Source organism: Engraulis encrasicolus, chromosome 1, assembly GCF_034702125.1.
Source record: "Engraulis encrasicolus isolate BLACKSEA-1 chromosome 1, IST_EnEncr_1.0, whole genome shotgun sequence".
NCBI lineage: Eukaryota > Metazoa > Chordata > Actinopteri > Clupeiformes > Engraulidae > Engraulis > Engraulis encrasicolus.
Genome location: NC_085857.1, coordinates 57,267,600 through 57,284,094, shown reverse-complemented (window position 1 = coordinate 57,284,094; position 16,495 = coordinate 57,267,600). Strand labels below are relative to the sequence as shown.

At 43.4% G+C, this 16,495-nt stretch overlaps 1 protein-coding gene across 6 annotated transcripts in view; it reads right to left on the bottom strand.

Annotated features, from left to right (window-relative positions):
• Positions 1 to 7,682: 7,682 nt before the first annotated feature.
• Positions 7,683 to 16,495, bottom strand: part of LOC134455525 (uncharacterized) — a 28,917-nt gene continuing 20,104 nt past the window's right edge. For 5 of the 6 annotated variants that reach the window (XM_063206659.1, XM_063206666.1, XM_063206675.1 and 2 more), the window contains exons 9-12: positions 15,917 to 16,144; positions 14,022 to 14,092; positions 9,683 to 11,566; positions 8,495 to 8,592 (exon numbers count right to left, since the gene is read on the bottom strand). In XM_063206659.1, coding sequence (XP_063062729.1) covers positions 9,685 to 11,566; positions 14,022 to 14,092; positions 15,917 to 16,144 — 2,181 coding nt within the window. In that variant the 3' untranslated portion in view covers positions 8,495 to 8,592; positions 9,683 to 9,684. Of the gene's footprint in view, positions 8,593 to 9,682; positions 11,567 to 14,021; positions 14,093 to 15,916; positions 16,145 to 16,495 lie in introns of all 6 variants that reach the window. The other variant, XM_063206685.1, reaches the window with a different exon arrangement.

The window sequence follows — 16,495 nt, the reverse complement described above, 5'->3', positions numbered from 1 at the left end:
CAGCTCCAGGCCACTTTATTAGAATAGTGTAAAAAAGTTGATTTATTTCCATAATTCCATCAATAATGTTAAACTGTCATAGATTATAGGTTCATTGCCCAGTTTTTTAACCATTCCAATCATTAAATTGTTTATTTTTACACATTTTAGTCTTCCAGCTCAAAAAACCCATGAATTGGGGAATTCGTATCATTAGAATATTGTAATAAAATCACAATTTTCTTCATCAAAATTCGGGTCACATCATATTGAAATTTGGTACTTTCTACATAACATGCAATGTTCATTACTTGGTTAGGACTCTCTCTGTCTTAATAACGGCCATGATGCGTTTAACATTGAAGTCAATGGCAGAAACAGTGCTTGGGAGTTATGGAAGCCCAGATATCCTTGATGCTTTGCTGTCAGCTGTTCTTGTTTGCTGACCTGGTGTCCCACACTTCACTCTTCAATATATCCTGTAGATTTCCATGCCACGTTTTGGCGCTAACTCACCAGTTTAATTCTAAATCACCAGAAATGAAACCCCATTGACAATGAATGGGGTTTTATTTCTGGTGAGTTAGAATTAAACTGGTGAGTTAACACCAAAACGTAGCATGGATATCTACGGGTATATTGAAGAGTGAAATGACGGGCCAAACTTAATATTTGTTTTTTAAATGGACTATAATTGGGTGGGCATGCAATTAAAGGGGCACGATATAGGATGACATACTTTGCAGGGTGCGCTTGGCATGCCTGTCCCAAAATCTACACCATCATGAAAAAATGGTATTTAAAGAAGCATAATGTCAGAATTTTTTTCATCACAGAATGCCAGCAGTTGATACAAATCTGAATACGGTGAAGTGACTGACAATCGTAGCAGACCGCTCTGTCAAGCAGCAAACGGGCCATGAAAGTGGACGTGAGTCATCGTTCACTTACTAATAACTCAAATAAGCATCATAAAAATGACTATTTCTTGACATTCAAAATGGTGGACCATGGAGAAGTTCCCCCTTTTCATGTATAAAAAAAAAATCTCAGTCATAATGAACACTTAGAATTTGATGGTGGTGGTAAGTATTTGTTTAAAAAAAAGTAACACTTGTGAATGGGCAGAATGAATTCTGGAAATGAACTATTAAAAATATTACACAGTGCAAATTTAAGGTTGGGGATATCTCTCCTATGCATTCACATGAGAGTGAAATTTGATCTGAAACATCATAATACTTCAAAGACATAGAGAGGCAAATATCTGTTCTGTCTGGAGAGCTATCCGCTTGCTTCACACCCTAACTTGGGACACCATGCTGCGTGCAGTTATGCAGATTCTACATGTACTGCATATTCAGCCCCTTAACTGGAAAAAAAAATGAAAAACTGGCCCTCAGTGACTTAATTGAATATCCATGCCCTACAGTATGTAGGCAAGAGCAGCAGCACCTCCCTGATGTAGCCTACACAAAGCGTAGGCAGGGCCACTGGGAAGCAACCAGCTTTCTCTGCCCACAGACATGCTGCATTACATTACATCACACTTAGATGACACTTTAATCCAAATCGATTTACGGATATTATTTTTCAGGGCATTTTTTCAGGAAAGCAGTGTGGGGTTAGGAGCCTCAAGTGTATTGGTTAGTTACAGGCCCTGGAGCAGTGTGAGGTTAGGCGCCTCAAGTGCATTGGTTACAGGCCCTGGAGCAGTGAAGTTTGCTCAAAATGCTGGTGGAATTTCAGTTTGGCTGGTAGAAAAACACAATTTGAGATTAACATCTACAAATGATTTTGGCTGGTGACAAAAAAAGTTGATTTAGAGCATTGCCTACAACCCCTGGATCAGGGATAGGCAACTGGAGGCCGGACGTTAAAATGCAGGAAATAGAGTTCTTCAGCGTTGACGTCAACTTGTATGCGGCGTTTGGACTTCCGGTTCTATGGCGATTTTTTTACATTGCAACACGCCATAGAGATTCAGGTTTGGCAAAAATATAAGTTGCACGCCAACAACGAACATTAGCGTGTCCCTGCATCCCTTTCTCATTAGTGGAACGGATCGTATCATGATGTTGGTGTATTCACATGTTAAATCATGACGATTATAATTCAATATTGCTAACCCCTTTCTGATCATTAAAACTTCCGAACTACATGCTTTCCTTTGGTTGCCATGGGTACAACCCTCCGCACGTACATGACGTTAGATACAGGCGCCGCTTCTGTAGTCGCCAAAAGTTTCGGGTTTAGCATATGGACGCAACATCGTATTTATGTCGAAGTTTGACACAAAATGATCAACCATGTCATACCTACAGCCTATTTTTAACACCCTCGACAGTTTGCGGGGGTTCGCTAAGCGCGTGCTTGCACTCGGAGCTTATTTGAAACTAGCCCCTATTCATTCCCAATGGAGGCCGGAAGCCGATACGAACCAGGAAGTCCTTAAATGCTAACATGAAAGACTACAATCTACTACATGCTTCCGCGTTACTGAAGAACTCTATTATAATTAAGAAATATAGGATGCATCCCAATATGCGACCTTGCCTCCTCCACTTGTGCTTGTCTCCTCGTCCCGCCTCCTGGCCCCTACTCCGTGGAGAAAACGATAAAGTTTCCCAGCTGTCAGCCTCGCCACAACAACTTTTGAGGGACTGTTTTTCATTCACCATCCCAATTGCAAATGAGAAAAAGACTCTACAATTGAGCTTTTGCAAGATATTGAAATATAATGCTGTTGTCAGTGATGTCATCATGACGAGAAGCAAGTGGAGGAGGCAAGTGGAGGAGGCAAGGTTGCATATTCAGACGCACTCACTATATATTTTCGGGGGGAGGACCCCCACCATGCTGACATTGACAGTTGCCTGTTATCAATAAAAATTATAACTTGATCGTACACTCTGAAATTGTTGGGCTTAATTGAAATAAATGCTGTTAAGCTTACACTTTCATGTTAAACACAGGATTTAACCTTAAAATATGTAACTGAATTAAATCAACCGGAGACGGTTTTGAAGCGTGTCGTTTACTTCACAACTCATAACTGAGCATTCCACATCCGGCGTGTCCCATCAATCATATCCCGGATTGCATCAATTAATATGTAATTGTAAATGTTAAATCATAAATCAATCACGAGTCGGACAGCCCATTCAAATGCATTGGCCGCCGAATAGTAGCCTGGCTCTCAGGTTAGCCGAATAGTGGCCCAGCCACGAAAAACGGGGCTTTATCGTGACGGCACGACGAACACTATAGATTATCTATAAATCTATAATATCTATAGATCGATGATTCGTGGCCATGTGACGATATAGTGTGTGATACAGTTGTCATTTCCTACGTACAATGAGAAGGCTGCATCAAAGACTCGTTTAGATATGTTTAGATATGAGAAAGATATGTCACTCCTCACCTCTCCTTTTCTCTCCCCCTCCCCTCCCTCTTCTGTCCTCTCCTCTCCCCTCTACCACTCCTCTCCACTTCCCTCCCCACCCTCTACTGAGGATCCAAGAAACAGGTTGCCACTCGGTGTGTGTATTCCAAAATGCAGGCTTCTGTCCTCCACTTGTGCTTGTGGCCATATGGTGTGTTCCATTACTCGCCCTGTGTACTGTGCACCTTGTTTAAGTGCAGTAAAGTACCCTTTTCCTCTGTGATTCACGAGGCGAGTACATTCCGATTCCCGTTCTGTCTGATACCAGAGAATCTCTAACAGGGAGAAGGCTCAGTCTCATTGGTTCCCATTGTAGCCAGTTAGCTTTGCACGCATACTGCAGTAACAAGCGTAGGCCAGTCCTTCATGTGGGAAAATGTATGGAATGGAAAGGGGAACCCATGCTAAATACATTGCTACTGCGATTTCCAGTCACAAATATCATCAACAAAACATTCCTGGTAAGCACTATGACTGTTGTTTAACATAGGCTGTATTGACAAATTGTTCAGGTGTGTAGTTTTACAGCAGGTTAGAAGATTTCAACCTGTACTCGCTAGCATCGCGCTAATGTTTATGGGTTTGGCTCCATAAAAATTGAGCTTTGTGACCCAGTATATAATAATCTAGTGGCGCAAAATAATCGAAACGCTACTCAAATGGGGTCTTATTATTTCTAGCTTCGAACTTAATATTAATATTTCAGGACAAAAAATTATAAAAAATCACAAAAATTATAATGGTAGAAAACTCCATTGACACCCATTCATTTTGCACTGGCCCGTGGTTAGGGTTAGCCAGTTGTGGCTAGTAGCTAGTTCCGTGAGTGAACATCCCCTGCTGATACACGGAAATGACAGTTGGTCGCGTGTCATCAGAGTTTACCAACCGCCAATATACAATTCAACACGGAAGGCACTGTTCATTATGTTGACACTTTTTAAAAGGTACCCCTGCCTCATATACACATGCCGGTTGTCTTTGGAATCAAAACTCAGAGATTCAGTTGTTTGACAGATACGACACTAAACTACGTAACAAACATGGTGGCCATTGAGTGCGAAATGTCTCCACACTTCAAAAAATGGCCGCTTTGGAGTCATTATCCAGGTAATTTACAGTACAGTTCACAGCCGTGATTAGAAATGGAACGCCCTGCGTAATTTTAAATTAATTTTAGAGAAGTATCATAAGTGAACGGGAAGTGGCAAAAGTGGGCGGAGTCTCTTCACCCCAGACGTTTGTAGAAGTCAATGGGAGAGAGCTAAACTACGACCCCTACAGACCGATTCCCATAAAACACACTTACGTATGAATCCTAGATACTGGAATCTCTGTCAAAAATACTGGATCAGAGCAAGATATCGCAAAGCGCGCCCACTCAATGCAAAAGCGTGTGCTTAAGTTGGGTCTCTTAAGGAGTAGAGAAAGTAGAGAAGTAGAGAAAGTAGAGAAAACAAGTATGTTTCCCAGCTGTCAGCCTTAGCCACAACAATTTTTGTAACCCAGTGGTTCCCAAACTTTTTCAGCAGGGACCCCCTTTTGGAATTTCTTTTTTGTCCACGAATAATGCTAGAAAACCACAGGACAGTAAATACATCTATTAGTGTTAACCTGTGGATTTCCCATTTTAATGTGATGCCCCTTTTGTCTGCGACCCCCAGTTTGGGAACCACTGATGTGGTATGTTTCTCCTTCATCTTCACAATACCATCTGGGAACCCGCCACATGACCTTTTCGAATGATGCTCGTTATCAGACGTTCTTAAACAATTGGCCCTCCTGGCACCAGGGAAAAGTTGCAGAATATCCGAAAAATCATTTCCCACATTCAGTAGAGTTGGTAGAAGTGTTATCCTTACCTAGCTTGTAATTATGACGCATTCTAGCTCTGTAAATCTGTCACCCTTCCCTGACTATACCCCTCTCTCACTCTCTCTCTCTACAAGGTCCATACACATGTTTGAAAGTGTAATGTCTCAGCCCGGCCATAATAATAAATGGGGAAATACAACAAAACAAAACAAAACTCCTATTCTTCGAAGACATGCCTAGTGATTGGATACTCTGCAGAGTTCACCAAAGAGTATCCAATCACTGGGCATGACTATGAAGGCTGACACACTACCAAGGCTCATACACTTGACATTGGGAAAGGGTTAATACGCATATTATCTGCTATGTGGCGATAACATCTATGAGAAATACCAAGATGGGGGTACCTCGGTCAAAAGGCTGCCACCTAATGTTCATGTCTATGAACAACTGCCAGTACACACAAAATGATTTTGAAGTCAATACATGGATTCTAAATTTTAGTTTTCTCCTTACTGCGATAAACTAGCTGCACACAACTCAACCTCTGATTGTTGGGGGAAAAAATAACTCACGTGGTTGGCTGCCAGTGTCTTGCCCCTCCTCACAACACTGTTTATAAACAAAAAAACCCATCTATAGTACAGCAATCAAAACAACTATTTTTATTACAATGAATAAAAAACTGAGTTGACAAAAATTGACTGAATATGGGACTACAAGCTATTTACATTATATGAGATCTTCTTTCCACCAACAGTGCTTCTCCATAGCAACAGTCCACATGAAAACATGAAAAAAACTTTTTTGAACATGAAACTGTTTTTAGTTAAAAAAAAACATACAAAACAAAGCACTACAGGCTAAACTGATGATGATTAAATATACAGTGCCTTTAAAAAGTCTACACACCCCTCCTCAAATGTCAGGTTTTTGTGATGTAAAAAATGACAGAAAGACAAATAAATTCACAGCTTTTTCCACCTTCAATCTAAACTATTAACCTGTACAATGCAATTGAGAAACAAGCATGAAGCTTTAAAGGGAAACAATAGAAAATAAAAAACCTCAGTTAACATGGTTGCATAAATATACACACCCTTAAATTAATACTTAGTTGCAGTACCTTTGGGCTTGTCTGGGCTATTCCAAAACCTCAATCTTATTCTAGTGAAGCCATGCTTTTGTAGACTTAGGCGTGTGCTTGGAGAAATTGTCGTTCTGAAAGATTAGCTCCTCTGCATCTTCACCTTTCTACCAGGGGGGCGAAGGTTTTGTGCCACTACCACGGCCCCTGTGAAAATTGTCTTAATTCCCTCCTCCCTAATGAAGGCCCCAGTTACAGCTGAAGAAAAACAGCACAAAAGAACAATGCTGCCACCACCATAATTCATGTTAGGTATGGTGTTATTGCGGTGATGTTTTGCGCCAAACATACCCTTTTGAATTATGACCAAAAAGTTCAATCTTGGTGAGGTAAATTTCTCAAAAAATACTTCTGTAATCTCCCAAATGCATGTGGGAAGATGTGTTATGGTCAGGTGAAACTGAGGTTGAACATTTTGGACATAATTCCAAAAGGTATTTTTGGCACAAAACATCACCGCAAATAGCACCATACCTAACGTGAAGTATAGTGGTGGCAGCATTGTTCTTTTGTGCTGTTTTTCTTCAGCTGTAACTGGGGCCTTCATTAGGGAGGAGGGAATTATGAACATTTCCACAGGGGCCGTGGTAGTGGCACAAAATCTTCGCCCCCCTGGTAGAAAGGTGAAGATGCAGAGGAACTAATCTTTCAGAACGACAATTTCTCTAAGCACACGCCTAAATCTACTAAAGAATGGCTTCACTAGAATAATATTGAGGTTTTGGAATGGCCCAGACAAGCCAAAGGTGATGCAACTAAGTATTAATTTAAGGGTGTGTATATTTATGCAACCATGTTAATTGAAGTTTTGTATTTTCTATTGTTTCCATTTAACCCATTGATGCCTGATGTTGCGTTGTGCAACATTGGCCCTGGCGCCTGGAGCTGCATTACGCAACATTCAGGCTCATGAGATTTGAGACAACTTTATTAAAAATCTCTGTTTGTTTGAGATGAATGAACACATTCTAATGAAAGATGAGGGTCTTAGTGTTTAAATGCAACTTAGTACACATTTTTATGTGCTTCAGAAGCTGAGACATTTAGGTTTTTATAGGCTGAGGGCAGCTTTTCTTGAGAAGGGTCAGGCATTCAGCACCCTTTTTTGCAGGTGCCTTAGGCGTCAATGGGTTAAAGCTTTATGCTTGCTTCTCAATTGCATCGTACAGGTTAATAGTTTAGATTGAAGGTGGAAAAAGCTGTGAATGTATTAGTCTTTCTGTCATTTTTTTACATCACAAAAACCTGACATTTGAAGAGAGGTGTGTAGACTTTTTGAAGGCACTGTATACTCTATATATACACAGTATATAAGTGTCCTGAAACAAATTTGAAGAAAGAACAAGAGTATGTAAAAACAAGACATTAGTAAAGTAGTTTTCTGAGGTAGGCACTCGGCTTCTGTTTACAACAGAACATACATAGAAGGTAAACAACAGGCAAACATCGAAGGAAATGAAAAGCACTTTCTTCAGTCACATTAATCCATTTTACAGTAAAAAACATCAAATATTGACATTCTAAGATTATTCACTCTTGAGTTCAACAATGTCCAGCCTAATGTTACAGAACATTTGACAGAACCCTCTCAGTTCTAGAACAAGTTGGTGAGTAATCGCTACTGTCTTTCTCAGGGCTGTTCAGCAAAGTCTACTCCGATGTTCCAGAGCCTTGCTCAGTTCTAGAACATGTTATGGAGTTCTGACTAGTGTCTTCCTCAATTCTGCTCAGCAAAGTATGCTCGGATGTTCTGGAACTTTGGTCAGTTCTAGAGCCCTCCTGCTGCGTGCCGGAAGTCTCCTGTTGAGCTGGGCCAGTCTTGGCTCCATGGTGTCGCTGGAGGTGGTTCTTGAGGCTGACGTTGTGGTTGAAGCTCCTCTCACACTGCGTGCACTTAAAGGGTCTCTCCCCCGTGTGCAGGCGCATGTGTGACTTCAGGTGACCCCTCTGGCTGAACGAGCGCTCGCATATCCTGCAGGAAAACGGCTTCTTTCCCGTATGAATAAGCTTGTGTCTCCTCAGCTCAAATTCGTTCTTGAACATCTTGTCGCAGAACGGACAGGTGGTGTCGTGCGCGGTCCTCCGGTGGGCAGCTCGGCTCTCGTAGTTATGGAAACGCTCGGAACAGTCGCGGCAGCGGTACTTGGGGCCCTCCTCGTCCCGATGGGACGTCTCCTCGTGCTGGAGCTTTTCCTCAGCGTTCCTGCAAATGAGATCATTATATAATTAATAATTATCATAGTAATTACATTACTGTAATACATTACTTTCCTCGTGATGGAGTTTCTCCTCAGCACTCCTGGAGGAGAGAGAGAATATAATTAATAATTATTATAATAATTACATTACATTACACTACATTACGTAACACTAAATCACACTTCATTACTCTACATTACACTACAGATCCTAGTGGGAGGTCTCCTCGTGGTGGAGCTTTTCCTCAGCGCTCCTGGAGGAGAGGTAATATCAATCAATACATCACAGTACACATCATTATATTACACTACATTACATTACATTACACTAGGGCAGTGTTTCCCAACCTTTTTTGTCCTGCGTACCCCCTAAGCCATTTTGTCATATGATGAGTACCCCGTCGCCCTCACATAATATGTCTATATATGGGATAGAGGACACATATGTCCTCTATCCCAATGTGACTACACTCCATATATTTGCTGTTATTACATTTTCCATGTACCCCCTGAGGTGTGCTTGCGTACCCCTAGTGGTACAAGTACCCCTGGTTGAGAAACACTGCACTAGGGCATAGGTGGTCGAGCCGCATGCGACTCTTTGCCTGGTGTCATGCGGCTCTTAAGTTACGTTCATGTCCAAGTCTGTGTTTATCCATAGGGAACATGTATTGGAAGTGCACATACAGTTGATTATGGGAAATAAATACCCTGTGGTCTTGGTGCTGTAGTAAATGATCACGTTGGTGTGCGACATATTGGCCCAGACGGTCATTTGTAGTTCAATAGCTGCATTTTCTGAAGCACAGTCATTTGTAGTTAAATAGCTTTGTTTTCTAATGGGTTTTAATGGGGGAAAAAAGACTACAAATAGTACAAAGCGCCACGTCACATAATGTAGATGGTCCTCTGGCCGCACAGCCATTTGTAGTTCAATAGCTCTGTTTTCTAATCGGCCTAAAATGAGACAAAAGACTACATATACAAAGTGCCACGTCACACAAGCGGCACTAGTAGATGCAGTTTGTAGGTCAATAGCTGTGTTTTCTAATGGGACAAAAGACTACAAGTGATACACAGCGCCACATATTGTACCTTTAAGGGTCCATGTCTGGGGTAGGCAGGATAGGCTTCAGGTTGATCTTTTGCGTGCGGTTATGGCCCTGGTCGTGCCACTGGGTGAAGCACAGCCTGTCAACTATGATACAAAGGGGCACGTTACATGAGCGGCACTTGTAGATGGTTTGCCGACTGCACAGTCGGCACTTCCTTCGTCCCTTTGTGGTCTTAAAATAAGAGTCGGCCGACAGCTTCTCCACTACGGGAACCGGAACACACGTGATGGCCTTCACTTGGTCCTGCAGTGCAGGATTTGGGGCTGGCGCTGGCCGGGCTAGAGCTAGGGATGGGGCAGTAGCTGTGACTGGGGCTAGGGATGGAGATGGGGCTGTGGCTGGAGATTGGGTTGGAACCGGGACTTGGTGTTGCGGTGCAGGAGCTGGAGAAGATGTGTCTCTGGCTGTGGAAGCGTGCCTGCCATATGTACGGAGCACAGCGCTGGTTGCCAGAGGGCTTGCGGCTGTGGCTGGGTATGGGGATATGGATGGAGCTGTGGCTGGGTATGGGGATGTGGATGGAGCTGTGGCTGGGTATGGGGATGTGGATGGAGCTGTGGCTGGGTATGGGGATGTGGATGGAGCTGTGGCTGGGACTGCAGCTGAGGCTGGGTATGGGGATATGGATGGAGCTGTGGATGGGACTGCAGCTGAGGCTGGGTATGGGGATATGGATGGAGCTGTGGCTGGGACTGCAGCTGAGGCTGCGGCTGGAGATGTGGACGGGCATGGGCCTTGACTGAAGGTTACAGGACGACTTGTAGATGGAGCTTGAGCTGTAGTGGAACTTAGGATTGGAGCAGAGTCTGAGGTTTCAGAAAGACTTGGATTTGAGACTGGAGGAGACCCTGAGGCTGTAGCAGGACCAGGAGTTGAAACTGGGACTGGGGCTGGGGTTGCAGCAGGACTTGGATTTGGGTCTACAACTTTTGCAGGGCTGGAGGTCGGAGCGGTGGCTGTGGCCGAGCATGAGGCTTTCACAGCGGCGCTTTGGCCAGTCCGCCCTTCAGCAGCAGGAGTAGAAGCTTTAGCTGTGGGATCAGCAGAGCTTGACGATGAATCAGAGGCAGGGACAGGGACAGGTGTTGGGACCTGTGGCCTGACACGGGAGCATTTACTACTGCCTGGCTGCCTGGGGCCTAGAATCGGTGAAAGTGTGGCCCCGTCTGAGAATTTAGCAGGGCGCCTTCGCTCGCGCACGCTCCTCGCTTGGCGGCTTGGAGCTGAACCTGGAGCTGGACATAGAGCTGGTGTAGGAGGTGGAGTGGAGGTTTCAGCAGACGTTTCAGCTAGGGAAGGTCTTGGGACAGGGGCTTGAGCAGGCGTTTGGGGAGGAGCTTCGGCAGGTGTTGGGGATGGGTATTTGGTTAAGACTTTAGGAGGACGCCCTTTGCCCCGTCTTGGCACATGGTTTGGAGGTGGGCCTGAGGCTTTAGCAGGGTGTCTGCCCCGTCTGCTTGCCTGAGATATTGCAGCTGTAGTTGCTGCTGCTTTAGCCGGGCGGCCGCACCTCCTGCGCACATGGCTTGGAACTGGAGCCGGACTTTTTGGCAGAGAGCTTGGCGCTGAAGCTGGAGCTTTAGGAGGGCCCATGCCATGTGTGAGGGGCCGGCTTGCAGGACTGCACAGAGCTTTAGGTGGAGCCACCCCATGTTTGGGCAGAAGGTTCGACAACAGGCTTGGAGCTGAAGCTGGATTTTTAACAGCGTCCATCCCATGTGAAAGCAGACGGCTTGCAGGACTGTATGGATCTTCTGGAAGATGAAGATCCAAGCCTTGTTTGGGCAGATGGCTTGATGAAGGACTCTGTGCTTGAGCTGGGTCCTTAGGAAGGTCCTTCCCACAAATGTGTCTCGCAGGATGCCTTGGAGCAGATGATAAAAACTAGTAAGAAAACCTCACAGGCGGCCATTTGTTGTTCAATAGCTGCGTTTTGTAATGGGTTTTAATGGGACAAAAGATACAAGTGATACAAAGGTCTTCAAAACGTAAGATGTAAGAAAACCCTGCAGCAAAAACGTATTTTCTAGTAAGCATTTTTATTAGTGCCACACACACACACACACACACACACACACACACACACACACACACACACACACACACACACACACACAGTCTAGCAGAGTCTAGTAGGCATTTTTATTGGTGCCACACACACAGTCTAGCAGAGTCTAATAATAATTTCTATTAGTGCCACACGCACTGACGCGTGTCTTTTTCGAGGTGTGACACAAATCAAACTGTAGATCTTTCTTCCAGGCCTAAAGGCCCTTCCACAGTAGTGTCAGAGAGGTTTTATGGGTATGACGAAAGAGCAAACTCGCAACTTTTTCCGGGTGGTACTGCACTCTATGGGGCGCCAACGGATGAGCGCAGGGCCAGGTGAATGGGGTCATATGGAGCTCCACAATAGATGCGGCTGTTGCTTTGGATAGAGAAAGTCGACAGTTTTCATTTGAATTGTCCCAAAGTCAGGATAAATGTTCCTTCCAAACAGAACTTTGTTTGAATTTTTATACAGTAAAATACGCCTTTACTGTCACTGTCAATCAATGGCGGCTTGCCATTGAGGCATTTGAGGCAGAGACTACCAAAAAAAAGATGAACGCGATACCCAAATTTAAATCCTCAGTGAGTTTAATGTGCTCAACTAAAGCTGCATCAACCGACTCAACAGCGCCACCCAGAAACAACTAGCGATTGTGTGGTGAGGCAGGGTATTGCAGAATGATGCAAAGACTGCCGAATACATTGACGTCAATGACAGTAAATCTGTTTTTTAATTGGCTAGAAGCCACCGAAAATCCCAGGTTTGAGGCAACTTAATGAGCTTGAACACGCAGCGTCATCACTGAAAAGAAATTGGCAATCCCCTGATTTTTTTGACAATGCTGTGAGAAGTGCAGGCGAGATGGAAACTCGCGCATTGAGTGTGGAGTTGGCTACTTCGATTAGATTCCACAGGCACGCGAGCGGGTGTGTGAGAGCATGTATGCCCCCTCATCCCTGTTCATGGTACTTGGGCTACGCTTTCTACGCTTTTTACGGAGTCTATGGAGATCAGAAAGCGTAGCCCAAGTACCATGAACAGGGATGAGGGGGCATACATGCTCTCACACACCTGGACCACCATCCTAAGAGGACAACTCTAACAGCAGGAGGTGTGACCAACCTGTCATTATTGGCAGGGAGGTCACACCTCCACAACAACATCAGCTGTTTTTAAAGCACGTCACTCATCAACATCACAGTGACCCTCTGATGAAGACGGAAGTAACACCATCAAACATGTCAGGTAAAAGATAAAAACTTGTACATGTCTTAAGGCAAAAGAAACCCCTAAGTGTTTATGATGTGGGGTAGTTTTCTCTTCATACTACGCAGCATCTGTAAAAAATGCGTCACAACCATGCATATTTTCTGATGGTAATTGTTACCCAGACTTCTCTAGCCGCACACCAGTCATGACAGCTGTCCATCACGAAGTAATGAAGGTGGTTGGCAGTTGTCATTTTCAGTGTCCCTTGGTTGCTACAGCTCAAAATTCACTATCGAAGAACATTTTTATCTAAAACTTTCTTGGGGGAGCATGCAATAGAACAGCTTCTTTACAGATGTTTTGCTTACCAATACCATTCACCCTAAAACCGCCACTGCTGTCAATATTACGTTACAAGCAACTTTACACACTGCGGGTTGGATTGGTAGACCGGCTGTATTGCTGTTATTAGGACTCCCAGTTGTATTGCTCACGCTACCCTTGACTTGTCAGTACCCGGTGATGCCACATTTTTCGGCTAGAGCCGAGAGATATGAGCTATTCTAATGGGGGCAGCGTTTGTTTCCTTTTTTTTATTTTTTTATTAACACAGGCCTACTCCAAATATATTCCAAAAAGGTACCGTTGTTTGCTAGTTGTCTGCTGATGTTGTATAACCTTTCAGATGTTTTTGGGAATACATTTTTTTTTAAAAATGTTTTTAAATGTAAACAAAGCGCTGCCCCCATTACAATGACCAAGATCTCGGAAAAGGCTGAAGAACAAGAAAAAAAAAACTGACCAGGGTAGTGTGAGCATTACAACTGCATGTTGAAATTGACTTAACTGGTCCTTTAATAGAAGGCTGTGAAACTTTTTCAAACCTTTCATTGGATTTACCACATTTCATGACTTTTCAAATTTCAGAATGATAAGTGTGTGTGTGTGTGTGTGTGTGTGTGTGTGTGTGTGTGTGTGTGTGTGTGTGTGTGTGTGTGTGTGTGTGTGTGTGTGTGTGTGTGTGTGTGTGTGTGTGTGTGTGTGTGTGTGTGTTTACCTGAGTGTCGTGTTGCAGTACTTGCACTGGGGTCCTCGTTCATGGCAGTGGGCTATGTGGACACTGAGACCCTGAGAACGAACACACACACACACACACACACACACACAATTACATTAGATACATATCAGTTACAGTTGAGGACAATATTATTAGCCCCCCTCCTGAAATTAGACATTTCTCTTGATTTCTCAGTAAGAATTACCATTATTCACCGTTTCTGTTATTCTGGAAACAAATACACTGATGGAGGTAATGTTCAATGAGTTGAATTTGGATTTTTCTATTGTTACGATGAGTTTAAACAAAAAAGGGCAAAAATGACAAAGACAAAATTATTAGCCCCCTGATCATTAATAGTCAATATGGCGCCATTTATGAACCAAAACTGACAACAGGCTCTGATAAGTTGCTACCTAAGTTGGCTCGTGCCCCACTAGGGATTTTGGCCCATTTCTTTACTGCAAAGTGTTCTAGCTGGTCCAAATCGCATGGATGCTGAGCATAGACATTAACCACAGACTCTCAGTGGGATTGAGGACTGGACTATGAGCGGGTGATTCCAATATCATGGTTTTAGTGTCCTTGAAGAACCTCTGAACTAATCTAAATGTATGTTTTGGGTTACAATGTTGTTGGAAGACCCAGCAATCCAGATTCAGACCCAGACTCCCTGTGTCTGAGGCTGAATAACAGGCTAAACGTGATGCCCTTCCACTATGTGTAACTGTGGAAACTGCTTAGCCTCATTATACCAAAGAAGCATTGGACACCTGCCTAGATGATTGTTATTGACCTGGCCTCACCTGGAGGTTTTTTCCCCCCCAAGAAAGACAGTTGATAGGGCTTGTCATCATATTGGGCTTTGGGGCCATCATCACAGAAGAACCCCTTTACTAAAGGCAGTGCATATCAGAGTGTTATTGAGCTTTGCCTGTGAACATTTGAAAGTCAAAAATGAGTTTTGAACGTCTCTGCTTTCATCTGACGATATTCAATTGCACCTGCTTTGATGCATGAATTCTGCTTCTGACAGGTGAAGAAAGGGATAGGCCTTGAATCGTTATAAGATGGTTTCCACAATTAAACATGGTGGTGGATGCATCATTCTGTGGCAGCCTCAGCCACAGGAATCCTTGTTTGGGTGTACGGCACCATAAAAACTGAAAATTATGATAGAATGTGGAAAGTGACCTTGCAAAAATATGCTCATAGAGGGAGTTAAGATCTTCACTGGATCTTTCAATAAGATAATAACCCAAAACTTACATCCAAAATAGTTCAAATGTTCTTCAAGGATACTAAAACCATGGTCATGGAGTGGTTCAGACCTCAATCCTTTAGATAGTATTTGAAGAGTGCTGAAAATGAATGTCCATCCTCAACATCCATGCAATTTGGACCAGCTTAACTATTTGCAATGAAAAAAATGGACCAAAATCCCTGGTAGGACATGTGCCAACATACTTAACAACTAATCAAAGTGCCTTTTTGTTCATAAATGGCACTGTATTGACTATTAATGAAATGGGGGCTATTAATTTTGTCCTTGCCATTTTTACACTTTTTTGTGTAAACTCATTGTGAAAATGGAAAAGTCCAAATTTAACTTATTGGATACTATCTCCATGGTGTATTTGTTTCCAGAATAACATACATTTATTAATAATGATCATTCTCAATGAACAATGAAGAGATATGTCTAATTTCAGGAGGGGGGCTAATAATATCGTCCTCAACTGTATGTGCTGTGTACACAGAGGTGAGACTTCGAGTCTGTGCGAGAGCGCGCACACACACACACACACACACAACATTACAATAAGCAGACACCTTTATCCAAAGCGACTTAAGATGTTACAATGAAATCAACACACGCACGCACGCACACACACCTGTTCGTTGAGGCATCTTTTGCCACATATGTGGCATTCCACTGGTTTGGCTTTGTGAAGGCAGACGTGCGGTTTGTCCGGTCGATTCCGGAACTTTTTTCCGCACTCCGAGCACAGCTCACGCTCCCAATCTTCATCATCAACACCATCATCATCATCATACTCCTCAGAACAGGAGGAACGGCGTTCCGATTCCGGAAGCATCTGGTCGTCTTCCGGAGCCCAGTCCTGGTCATAAGAGGAGAGAGAGAGAGAGAGAGAGAGAGAGAGAGAGAGAGAGAGAGAGAGAGAGAGAGAGAGAGAGAGGTGAGGGGGAGATGGAATTAAGATAAATAGAGGATATAAATGAAACATAATAAATAACTCCAGTGAAGATAAATTGCTACATGTGCTGACTGAGTGAGTCACCATACATTACAATACACTTAGCTGACACTTTTATCCAAAACGACTTTGCTGTTTACTTAGCTGTGGATTGAATGAGTGTGTGAATGTGTGTTGTGCAGTAATGTTTTGTCTTGCATTGTCTGCACTGTACAGATTTAAGGCGCCCCTATTGAAAACAGGAAGTGACCTCTC